This window comes from Antechinus flavipes, chromosome 1, assembly GCF_016432865.1.
Source record: "Antechinus flavipes isolate AdamAnt ecotype Samford, QLD, Australia chromosome 1, AdamAnt_v2, whole genome shotgun sequence".
Classification (NCBI taxonomy): Eukaryota; Metazoa; Chordata; class Mammalia; order Dasyuromorphia; family Dasyuridae; genus Antechinus; species Antechinus flavipes.
The window spans coordinates 338,131,993-338,144,218 of NC_067398.1; the positions used below are offsets into that span (position 1 = coordinate 338,131,993).

General features: G+C 36.5%; 1 protein-coding gene across 1 annotated transcript in view; it reads right to left on the reverse strand.

Moving 5' to 3' along the window:
• Positions 1-12,226, reverse strand: part of LMF1 (lipase maturation factor 1) — a gene marked incomplete at its 5' end in the record, with an annotated part of 469,398 nt that overhangs the window by 69,306 nt on the left and 387,866 nt on the right. The window contains one exon of the mRNA XM_051973182.1: positions 1,310-1,493. Coding sequence (XP_051829142.1) covers positions 1,310-1,493 — 184 coding nt within the window. The remainder of the gene's footprint in view (positions 1-1,309; positions 1,494-12,226) is intronic.

Below are 12,226 nucleotides of genomic sequence, written 5' to 3' on the forward strand. Positions count from 1 at the left end.
CTCAACAATAACAATGACTGGCAGATAGCACTTATGTTCTAGGGTCTAGAACATACCCTAAAATATATTGGGGTTAGAAGGCTCCCTGTATGGGCCATCAAATGTTGGGGAGAGGGAGTGTTGACCCCCAAAAGCATATTGCAATTTCAGGCTAGTGTCCCTGCTTATCTGAAAAAAATTTGTAGGCTTAGACCTCTCCAAGTCAAGGGGTAAAGATTTTATGCTGCTAGCAGCATAAGAGTTTTTAGCAAGGAAAATAGGTTTTAGCAATTAACAAGGGGACAGACAAGAGAATTAAGTTTTCTAGAAGAACTCACAATGAACGGGGGTGGAGGGGTGGGGGTAAGACATATTGAGTTCATTCCATAAAGTGGGTTAATCCTAAAAAAGGATTTAGGAAGTTCTTTTACAGGGGGGATGTAACTTGGGATGAGGGTGGGGATTGTATCATATTTTTGCTTTCTGATTAGATAACAGTAACAGCGGAGTTAAGATGGTTTGGGTTTTGTCAATGCAAAGAATTCAGCTAAGAATTCTACCTAGGCCTGGGGTGGGGCTGTCACTTAAAGAACAAAAGATCCAATTAAAATCAAAAGGTCAAGATAGTGCTCCTCCCTGCTTGCCTCAGGGAACTTGGGCTGTAAATTCTGGTTTTCTCCGGATAATGCTATGATCCAAGGTTTGCCCAGATCAAGGATGGAGGAGAGGCTTTTTCTGCTCCTCATCCCTAGAGATTATATTTTATCCCTAATGCCTAGAACTGTACCTCCAGACAGACAAACGGGATGGCTCTTCCACAGAAATGCTTTCTAAAGAAAGTAAGCTCCTGGAAAGCCCCATCATCACCCAGTCCCCTTTCCTGGATGGGCTTCTCTTCCTTGGAAGCCACCACCTCTTCATCCAAAAAGAAGGCTTTATTACATCTCAGAACTCCTCTCCTTCACCTGATATAGGAAGGGAAACTGAGGCTGACAGGGAGGTGACTTCTCCAAGATCACACTGTGAACTAGTTGTAGAGCTAGGAACAGACTCCTCTCCTGAATCCCAGCCCAGAACACTTACTGCTACAAGAGCCTATGACAGTTTTTGGGCAAATAGGATTTGAGAAGAGAAAATTCAAGAAATGACAACATTCCATACAGCTAGAAAGCATTTTAACAAGAAAACTGCCTGACAGGAAGCACAGCCCGTGCCTTCCAGGTAGGAAAATGCAAATCACATGTACATTTCCCACAACCCCTTGTACTATACCTGGATGTGCCTTTGGGAAATCCTGGGGGAGACTTTTTCTTCCAGGGAAATAACTTACCATATCTCACCGGGGGCTTATTCTCCTTGGCCTCTTCAACCTGCATTTTATGGACTCGATCTTTAACCCCTCCCTGCTGAGAGCCAAACAGAAACCCCAAGGCAGCATCATCGAAACAGGCAATACTGGGAATGATGGTCAACCAGTTGAGGAAGCTCAGGTTTCCACTAATGATAAGAATCACCTAAAAAGAAAAGAAAAAAAAAATTGAAAGTAGAAGCAGCTTTACTAGCTGATGGACCAGTTTTTTTTCATAGGGGAAAAAATAGAAATAATGATTATGGCATTTTCTATTTCTATGACACTTTATGGCTTAAAAATGGCTATGATTTTTGGAATGCTACAATCTCAAAGGAATCATAACATCAGGTGACCCACAGGGCAATGGAGAGATGCACAATGGCAGTAAAGAAGCTGTAGTGTATTAACAAAGATGATCCACAGGTGAGAAGTGATATAAAAAGAGTAATTAAAGACATGTGGAACAGGAAATGGAAGGAGACTGTCCAGTAGCAAGATTAAAATGTGACAGATGGACAGCCCATATTCTACAATGGTAGAAAGAGTCAAAGGAAGGCCTTGATTGTAATGGATGGATTGTGTTGTTTTAGAAAAAAGGCTGGATTTAGAGCCAGAAGATGCCGAATTTGAATTCCACTTCTGCTGTTTTCTATAGCTTTGATTTTGCAGTTTCCTCAGAAACAAAAGGAGCATTTGGGCTACATATTACCTATGGTTCCTTTCAGTTCTAGATCCTATGATATGAGTTTCAGAAAAGTAGGTCTATTTCAAGTGCTATTTTTTCCTATTTGCATTTTTTATTGATGTCTTTTATTTCCATATCACCAAATTTCCAAATCTTTCCTTGCCCCTTTCCCTACTTAATGAACCTAGCCCTTTTAACAAAGAACAAACAAACAAAAAAAGATTAGCTAATATGAAAAAAAAGGAAAATGATACATGTCGTTAGATATGTGGGAAAACTGGGTCACTAATGGATTGTTGGTGAAATTGTGAACTGATCCAATCATTCTGGAGAGCAATTTTAAACTATGCCCAAAAGACTACAAAATTGTTTATAGCCTTTGATCCAACAAAACCACTACAAGGTCTATATCCCAAAGTCATAAAAAAAAACCTATTACAAAAATATTTATAGTTACTCTTTTTGTGGTGGCTAAGAATTGGAAATTGAGATATACATCAATTGGGGAATGGCTAAACAAACTTTGGTATATAATTGTGATGGAATATTATTATGTTATAAGAAATGTCAAGCAGGATAATTTCAGAAAAATGTGGAAACCTTACAAATGAAGTGAGCCCAACCAAAAGAACACTATACACAGTAATAGCAATATTGTATGATTAACTGTGAATAGCTATTCCTATCAATACAATGATCCAAATGAATACCAAAAATCTAATGATGAAGAATACTATCTACTTCCAGAGAAGTAAGTGATATTATCTGAATATAGACTAAAGTATCACTTTTTTCTTTAAGTCTTCTTATACAGAACATAACATACAGAACAAAACACAGTATATACCTATATCTGATTGCTGTCTCAGGGAAAAGGAAACAGAAAATAAAGGAGGAATAGAATTTGGAACTCAAAACTTAAAAAACAAAAGACCAAATGTTTGTTTAAAAAGTTGTTTTAATATGTAATTGGGAGGGGGGGAAGAAAATATATAATATTAATATTAATATTATATATATATATATATATATAATATATATATATATATATATATATATACATATATATATATAGAGAGAGAGAGAGAGAGAGAGAGAGAAGAAAAAGGAAAAGCTGTTCAGCAAAGCTATCTAAGCCATATATATATATATATATATATATATATATGAAAAAGGAAAAGCTGTTCAGCAAAGCTATCTAAGCCATAAACCTGATCTGACAGTGTATGTAACATTTCCTATTTGTAAATCCTCTTACTTGTACTGAGAAGGAGGAAAGAATGGATTTTCTCAAACTGAAAGGATAGCTAACTTAGAATGATAGGATCAGGTCCAATTCTTTGATTCTAGGATAATCTGATTGTGATCATTGATCATTTCTAAAAGCATTTCAACAGTAGCTAAATGAAGCCTAGGCATTTGTTACAAGTGCTGCCTATAATGACCTGGCAAGTTTTTAATGTCTTTACATAATAGTATTTCAGGACTTTATAACTGAAGAAAAATCTATTTGATTTTAGTTAAGTGAAGCTATATGTAAAATTGCAATGTATTAACAATGAGGTCCTTGGCAAGTCATCTAACTTCTATGTGACTCACTCTATTCCCCTAAGACTTATCTTCTAAGTCCCACACCGGTGCTATAAACATAATAGGAGTTTCCACATTAACATGATTGTAAACTCAATCAGGAGTTCTCCCTACTGAAGAAATTATAAGCCCTTTGAATAAAAATGTATGCTAAGGAACATTCCTAAACATGGAATATTGTGAATAATCAAAGGGAGTTGAAACCAATAATTTTTGGGGGCTAACAAAAATCTTATTCAAGGAAATAAAATATACCCGATTTTGCCATGATAGCAGTGAAATTAGCTTAAAGAAAAATCAAATGCATTTTACGGCCTTTTTTCCTGACCACACTTCACAAATTAGATGGTACAAAGTAGTATGTTAAGTATGAAGTTGTTAGGAAAATCGAAACTCCAGTAATGCCATGAAATTGATCTCGGTAATAAGAAAACAAGAAGTCAAATTTCCATATGTTTATTGTCAGGTGTCGAAATTTGAAGGCTATTACAGAGAAAAGAAATTAGACTTACTCTGTGCTGTCCTAGAGGTCATAACTAAGACCAATGATGTGAAGTTACAGGGAAGCAGATTTCAGTTTAATATTAAGGAAAACTACTGGAGTTCTCCAGAAATGGAGTAGCCAACTTGGTAAGTTAATGAGTTCTTGAAGACTAAAATCATTGGGGGAAAACTAGATGCCTTCTACAAGTCCTTCTAACTCTTCAATTCTATGATCATTTCACAATTAATTACATCTAATTTTTAAAGGTTTATTAAGGAATTTTTTAAAACAGTAACCTTGTGAGGTGATCAATTGTTTTCTAAAGAGATTGAAGAAGATTAAATTGATCACATAGTTAGGAGGTAAGAAGGTTAGGCTATGGAACCTTATGTCCTGACTCTTAATTAAAAACTCTTTTCTCAACATTAAGATGCCTTTTTATATTATTAGAACATTTAGTCTTCATAAAAAAAAAAAAGAATTCCAAATGAAAATCATAACTCTTGTTATTTGACATTAAAGAGACATTCATTTTTGAAGAAAGAACTAGTCTCATAGCCAAAAAGACCAGAAGTGAGGATCTCAATACACACTGATGGTATGTTCTTGGACACATTGTGTTAAAAAACTTCTAGACTTCTAGCTGTTGTATGATTTGATTTTTTATTAAACTAGTGAATTTCATTTTTTTAAATGGAAGCTTCCCTTTTGGGTTCCATGAATTTATGCTAATCTTGACCCATGGGAATTTCCTTGGCTACAGAAAACACCAAGATCATCCAAAAATGATTTCTTTTGTCTCTTTCATAGACATGGAAACAGTAAAAATTCATTAATCCAGGCTCCATTAATTTAGAATATTTCAGACAGTACAAACTGAAAAAAGTTTTAGGGAGATTGTTTAAAAAATAAGTATTTGCTTTCAAGCAATTAGAAGCACATATTTCTAATTTCTATGGAATCTAGTGATTTCTACAAATTACTCTTACTTATGCATTAAATCTGATCCCATTAAGACCTCTCCTAAATAATAACACTTTCTTAGGTCCTTTTAAGTTAATAAACTTAAAGGCAATAAACTGGTTTACCTTCAAACTAGTTTTTAATTCAAACTTTTCACTATTTGTAGGTGAATCTTATTCCTCTCTCCTCAACTAGCTAAAATTAGTGAGATTTCACATCTGATTTCTAGATATTTATTGCTACTACAATTTATAGTAATCTCTATTAACATATTACTCTGGTGTTTTAACATGTTATGGAAGAGGCAGTGTCACCTTGGGCTCTTGAATACCAGCAGATAGCTAGCATTTATTTAGTGCTTTAAGATTTCCCAAATGCTTTACTAATAGTTTTTCACTTTATCCTCTCAACAATCCTGAGAGGTTGCTAGCCCTAAACTTTTTATTATTTATTATCCTCATTTTAAAGGTGAGAAACTAAGGCAGAATTAAGTGACTTGCCCATGGTCACACTGCTTAAGCCACAGTTGAACTCAGGTCTTCCTAACTCCAGATCCAATGTTCTAACTATTGAATCACCAGCTATGTCAGAAGAATTGTCCAGTGAAAGCCCTAAGAAGATTAAAATGGTGGGAAAGACTCTAGAAGATCCCTGGATCTTTGTCACCCAAGGATGAGATGTGATAAAACCAATATCTACCAGCCTTTTTCCAAAGTATGGGTTAGACCCACCCAGTTTCCTTTTCTCTGGCAACAGGGATTTGACCCGTCCAGCAGGTCACTTACATGTGGGTCTCGAGGTGGACAATGCCTGTAAGGCTAATGCCTGTAAAGGAATGGGGTTAGAAATGAGGAGGGAGACGAGTTGAGGTGGAGCAAAGTCTCTCATTTATTGAACCAAGAGGATCTAGTTATATATGATTTCTGGGTGGGGGGTTGCAATGTAAAGAGAAGAATGTCAGACCACAGGTGTGGCTGACATCCTGGGGCATACTCGTTATCTAGTTCCTGGGCGGAGATGGCCGATTTCCTGGGACACACATTATCTTGTCTCAGGAATTTAGGATATGTTGTTTGTTAGCTAACCTTATCAGAGTCTACGCACAGGTAGTCACGTTCTTCTTGGCTCCTTGTTTCCTGGGGTGCCCGTAGGCACTAAGGTATAGGAGAGTCAGGGATTAGTTTCCCTTAAAAGTGGATAAAGTGGGCTTGGAACTTGATTGGCCTCTGTTTTCTTGATTCAGCTACCTGATCATTTAAAGCAAAGGGTCTTGTGAGATTCAAATGAGAAAATGGATACAGAGGATTTTGCAAATCTTAAAGTACTCCTCAAATGCCTACTGTTGTTATTAGTATAACTATCATCATCATCCTTCCCTAGTTTCTGGCCTCCATTATGATGAAGACTTCATTCCTTGGGTTGCACTCCTCCTGAGCCCCGGAATGTTTATAGAGTAATATAATGAGGAACAGGTAAATGTTTAACAAGTGGGCTGACCAGGGGGAGGGGGAGAAGTAGACACACACTCTTAAGTTTGTGGTGATTTAGTCATTTTTAGTTGTTTCTGATGCACTCAAGTATGTGGTGGTTTAGTAATTTTTAATTGTTTCTGATTCTTTGTGACCTCATTTGGGGTTTTCCTGGCATAGATGTTGGAATGGTTTGCCATTTCCTTCTCCAGTTCACTTTACAGATGAAGAAACTGAGACAAAGAGTGTTAAATGATTTGCTCAGGGTCACACAACTACTAAGTGTCTGAGGCCAGACTGGAACTTAGGAACATGAGTTTTACTGACTCCAGACTACCTAGCTGACCACTTTTAAGTTTAATCTACATTGTTAATATGTTCTCTAGTCAAGAAAGTAACAAAATAATATATAAAGTTCTGATTTGCAGTGATTGTCAGTTTCTGAGGAGTAAATGCTTACACTGAAAATTTAACTGAAAGAATAGTTTACCATCAATAGAAAAAGGTCAACCCAGAGAAGTGGGTTTAAGGAGAAATACAAATGAGTTCTGTTTTGGAAATGTTGAGTTTGGAGTGTTTATAGGACATCCAGTTCAAAATGTCCAGTGGGAAAATTTCTATATACACATATATGTAAAACCTGGAATGTGAGATATGTGTGTATATGTGTATATGTATCATATGGAAATTTTCCATATATACATATGTTACACACATATATATATCTGAAAATATAGGGATAGGAATAGAATTGGGAATCACATGCATGGAGATGATAATTGAACACATGGGAGTTGATAAAAATCATTAATTGAGAGTATATATACATTTATGCATACACATACATATAGACATGCACACATAGACACATAGACATGCATACATACATTCACATATACACATACATTATATATAGAATATATACATCTATACAGACATTATATGCACATATACATGCATATACTCATATACATATTATATATATATATATATATATCCATCCTTGGGGGAAGTATCCTGGAGGAGGTCAATAGTATCAGATGTTTTAAAACTTACCAGCTCTTTGTCCTTGGGTCTTTGAACCTTAGTTTTCTTATAACAAAATAGTACTGTTATATTTGCAATACTGTCCATTTCACATAGCAATTGTAAATGTGAATGATCATCTTGGAATTCTATAATCATGATAGAGGGCTCTGCCCGGCATGGAATCATGGTCTCAATTGGCAAGTCATTTAATCGCTGTGTGTTTCAATTTCCTCAATTTCCTCAAAATAATAATTGTCCATTGCTCCTAAGGTTGTAGTGAGGATCCAATGAGATAATATTTGTAAAGCATGTAGCACAGTGCCTAGCACAGAATAGGTACTATATAAATGCTACTATTATTATTTATAAGAATTAACAATAATAATGACTCTTTTTTAGTATCAAAATTATCTGTGCTTTCAGTGGTAAAAAAAAAAAAAAATACTCCCACAAAGTTACAAACTACAATTCCTTCTGTTTCAGTAGATGACCTTTGTGAGATGCTTGGCCAACTTAGTAACAAGCCTCTCTGAATTTAGCTAAGCTGATCCTTGGGCAAGGAATATAGACTCTATTATTAAGGCCATAATTGAAGCCTTACTAGAATCAATTAACACTTGTATCTCATTGGTGACTTTTTAAAAAATCCTCAAACAAGAATGTTTTCATAGCTATGTCCACTGCCTAGGGAACAGTATAGCTAGACAAGTAGATGGAATATTTATTTAGTACTTACTGTATAAAGTGCTGAGACTACAAGTACAAATAAACACAATTCTTGCCTCCAAGAAACTAATGTTCTATATATTATATTGATTTTTTTTAAGCAAGGCAATTGGAGTTAAGTGACTTGTTCAGTTTCAAAATAGCTAGTAAGTGTTAAGTATTATAGGCCAGATTTGAGCTCAGGTCTCCCTGATTCCAGGGCCACTGCTTTACTTAACTGCCCCTGGAGCTAACATTCTAATGGTGAGAGACAAAACAAGGAAAATGAGGAGGTGGGTGGCAGGGGTGGGAAGTGGTATAGATGGCACAGTGGATAGAACCCTGATCCTGAATAAGGTAAGAGATTTCTGGGTAACTCACTTAAGGGCTATATCTTTTTCTGTGCCTTACTCAAAAGATGCAGACTTATAGACTTTTGCAATAAATAAGGGTTATTAGAATGCTGGGGGAAATGGGGAGAGGAAGGATATGGACTCTTCAAAGCTTCAAGAATCCAATAAGTTTCTAGGCTTTCTTTTTAGGTTATGTGGCATCAAGAGTCAGAGTCTGGGCTATGGGAATCATATATATTCTTCCCATTCCCCAAGCCTGACCGAGCAGATTCCTTGGATTTCGGTAGGATTTTTTCCCTACTTCAACCTTCATCTGGGTCATCATCTAATCCACTCTATTGGAAGTTCTCTGGTATAGAGCCATAGAAATAGAGGAAAGGGCATCATGGTACTGTCTGGCCCAGTTAATATGAAGTAATTAGTGTAGTAGTATACATCAATGCCCTCAGGAAGGGAAGCCTCTTTTAGGTCTCTGCCCAACAGAATATGGCAATGTAAGAGAGTTCAGGTAGCTTTAGGGAATGACAGTGAAGGTATGCTAAACTCCTCAGGTAAAAGTCACCTAGCTACTTTCAGTCACAAGGATAGAGAAAATAAGTAAGGATGAAGTAAACAACTCATCCTGAGCCTGGGATTAGCTGGTAAATCACAGTAATGTGGTCAAGAATAGCTGTAGTAATGGTCATTCATTCAGCTCTCCATAGTCCACTGTAAGTTACTAGGTACCATTCGCCTCTTTATGGGATATGTAGGATTTTTATGAGGGGAGTTGGTAAAGCAAAGTACTAGATTCTTTAACTTCCATCCTCAGAGAGAAAATATCTTTTATATCACCAGAGACCTGATACTGTTTTATGTTAACTACACAGGATGATTTGGGCAATTCTAAGTGTTTTTATTTGGCCTTATTCACAAAAATCCAAATAGAGGTTGCTGAAAAGGCTCATAGTGATAACAAATCATAAGAACTCTTTGGTAGTATTTTATCTACAATGCTCCTCCAACTCCAGTGGAAATTGGAATACTTTGATAGGCCTGTTGAGTTTCCTGGTATGATTGCCACAGATATAGAGAAAAAAAGTATTGGGAAGAAAATAACTCCATTCTAGTCAGGGCAGGGCAGAGTTTACCTAGTTGACCACGTTTCTTTCTTTGTGGTTCTAAGCCAATACTGTTTGATATTAATTAAATGGAATGGCTAAACAATTCTAAAGATTTCCATTTAGTCCTAGCCATTTTATTATATAATAATGATATTTACTATTTTACTACTTAATTACTGACTATTTAGTACCATCAATACTCAACTTTCACAAAAGTAATATTCTTAGAAAGTGATACAAAAGTAAAAAATACAAATGTTCATACACTGAACCTATGGGAAATAGGGGATTAGGCTCCTAGGATCATCAAAAATCTTTTGCTAGAGGTTGTTGAAAATGCACTTTTCTGCCTAGAATTCTTTAAAAAAAATATCAATTCTGATAATTTGAATTTTTCTTTACACAGTAACCATGAAATAACTCATAAAATATAATATACAAACTAAAATTTTTCTCACTAATAATTCTCTAGAATTCTGTTATCTTTTGTGTCTCAATTAAAAAAAAATTCAGACCACTGTTTTCACCAATATTCCCTTTTCACAGCACATGAAGTCTATAGCACCATAAATATTATACAGCAAATGAAATTCTTAAAACTATACCATTTTTTAACCTGTGTCTTATCTTCCACTGTCCCAAATGGTAGTGTGAGGGTATTGTACTGTATATTATATTGCTATAAATCTCTATACTTTGGTGGCTCTGTGAAACCAATAGAGATACTACTAGGACTTGATCTGCTGTTGCTGGAAGGTGGCAAGACTGGTGAGGTCTCAACATCACCTCCAACACTCTGACCATGGTTGGTGGATGGCATTGGAGAGTGGGAAGGATGCTCTCACTTGAAATAACACATCAGCAATGGCTGCTTTATGCACTATTTGAGATTGTTAAGAGCCTCAGAGAGTGAGAGCTCAGCAGAGAAGAGTTGCAGCCTTGAGGCTGCAACAGAAGATTTAGACAGAGCTGATATCTCTGGCCAGCTAGTCAATTGTGCCAAGCCAGCTTTCAGGCTTAGAAACCCGTCTTGGGAGCTTGTTCATATTGGTCGTATTGTGTATAATTGCAAATAAGGTGAAAATAAAAATGAAGTTACTAATAAAATCTCAGGAATGCTTGAAGTCATGAAAATTAAATGTGTGAATATTGAAGATTGACTGTATTTATCCTATTCTCTCCTTGCACTCCCCAGAAACAAAAGCAGAGACATTTAGAGCAAGAACTGCTAAATACGATGGAGGATATCTATCTTTGCCAGCAAAGTAGGGTTCTCAGGAGATCTTTTTGTTTTGTTCTACATAATTCAACTAGCCAGTGGGAGGAGTTGCTGTGGTAAGAAGGAGTATAACGAAGTAAGAAGAAGGCTGTTGTACAGGTGGTTTGTTGGTAAGGAAAGTTGAGTGAGTCTCAGTTTGTAATGCCAGAGAAACTAAGGCAAGAAAGTATTTAATATTTATTTAAAATATTTAATAATTTATTTAAAGGGAAAGATTTACTGGGACCAAATGGATCCATGGTTTGGTTCCAGGGCTGAATGAATGAGATTATCCAAGAATCCAGCAAACAAGGTGAGTTCTCAACGACCTATATACACATGGCTCAGACTCAGGGGATATACTGAGTCAGGGGTAGAATCAGGGAACTGAGAGCACAGGGTGAGGGAAAGCATGGGGGAGGCACCCCAGACATGGGGAGAGGCATTTTGATAAGCCGGTATCTGATATTCTATTAGCTTGGGATGGGGAGAGGCATTCTGATGTTCTAAAACATAAGATCTTTTATGCTTATCAAATATTCTGATTAAAAGAGAGGATTGAGAAGCAGGGAAACCAAGGCAGGACTGAGTCAGGATAATTATGGAAACTGAAAATTGTGGCATAACAAGTGGTTAGAAACTGTGCTTTAGTCAGCTAGATGAGGAAATGTTGAGAGAAGGGTTTACAGAGGCCCGAGGCTGCAGTGACGTCCTCAGTGACTGGCTGGTGTGCCATCCCCTTGTGAGGGTAATCATGAATGATCATGTCAGTCTAGGTTGTAGCTTAACGTTCTTACGAGGGGTGGGGTAGGTTAGTGAAAGAACACTGGACATCTGTGTTTTCAGATTAGCCTCTTATTAACTGTGACCATGGGACACTCATTTAACTTTCTCTATGGCCCAGTTTTCTCATCTATAAAATGCCCTTGGATCTGATCTAAATCAAAACCATTTTAGCACCACCTGTCTGAATTGTACTAACAGAACTTGCTCCTGGTTCCTAATCCTAGAGAATTCTGGTGACAGTTCTAGGCATTCCGTAACAATAGAAGGGGAAGGAATCTGTTGCCCCATTCAGCAAACCTGTTCTCTGGAGGAAAGGAACAAAAAGTAATTGTGGTGGGAGACAGCAAGTCTGGATTTTATTGCTATTACTTTGCATGGCAGGCAATGGTGCTGGCAAATAGCAAAGTAAAAATCTGAAATGAATTAAACTATTTCATGGGAAAAATGGATTCTTTGGGTTGGCAGAGACCT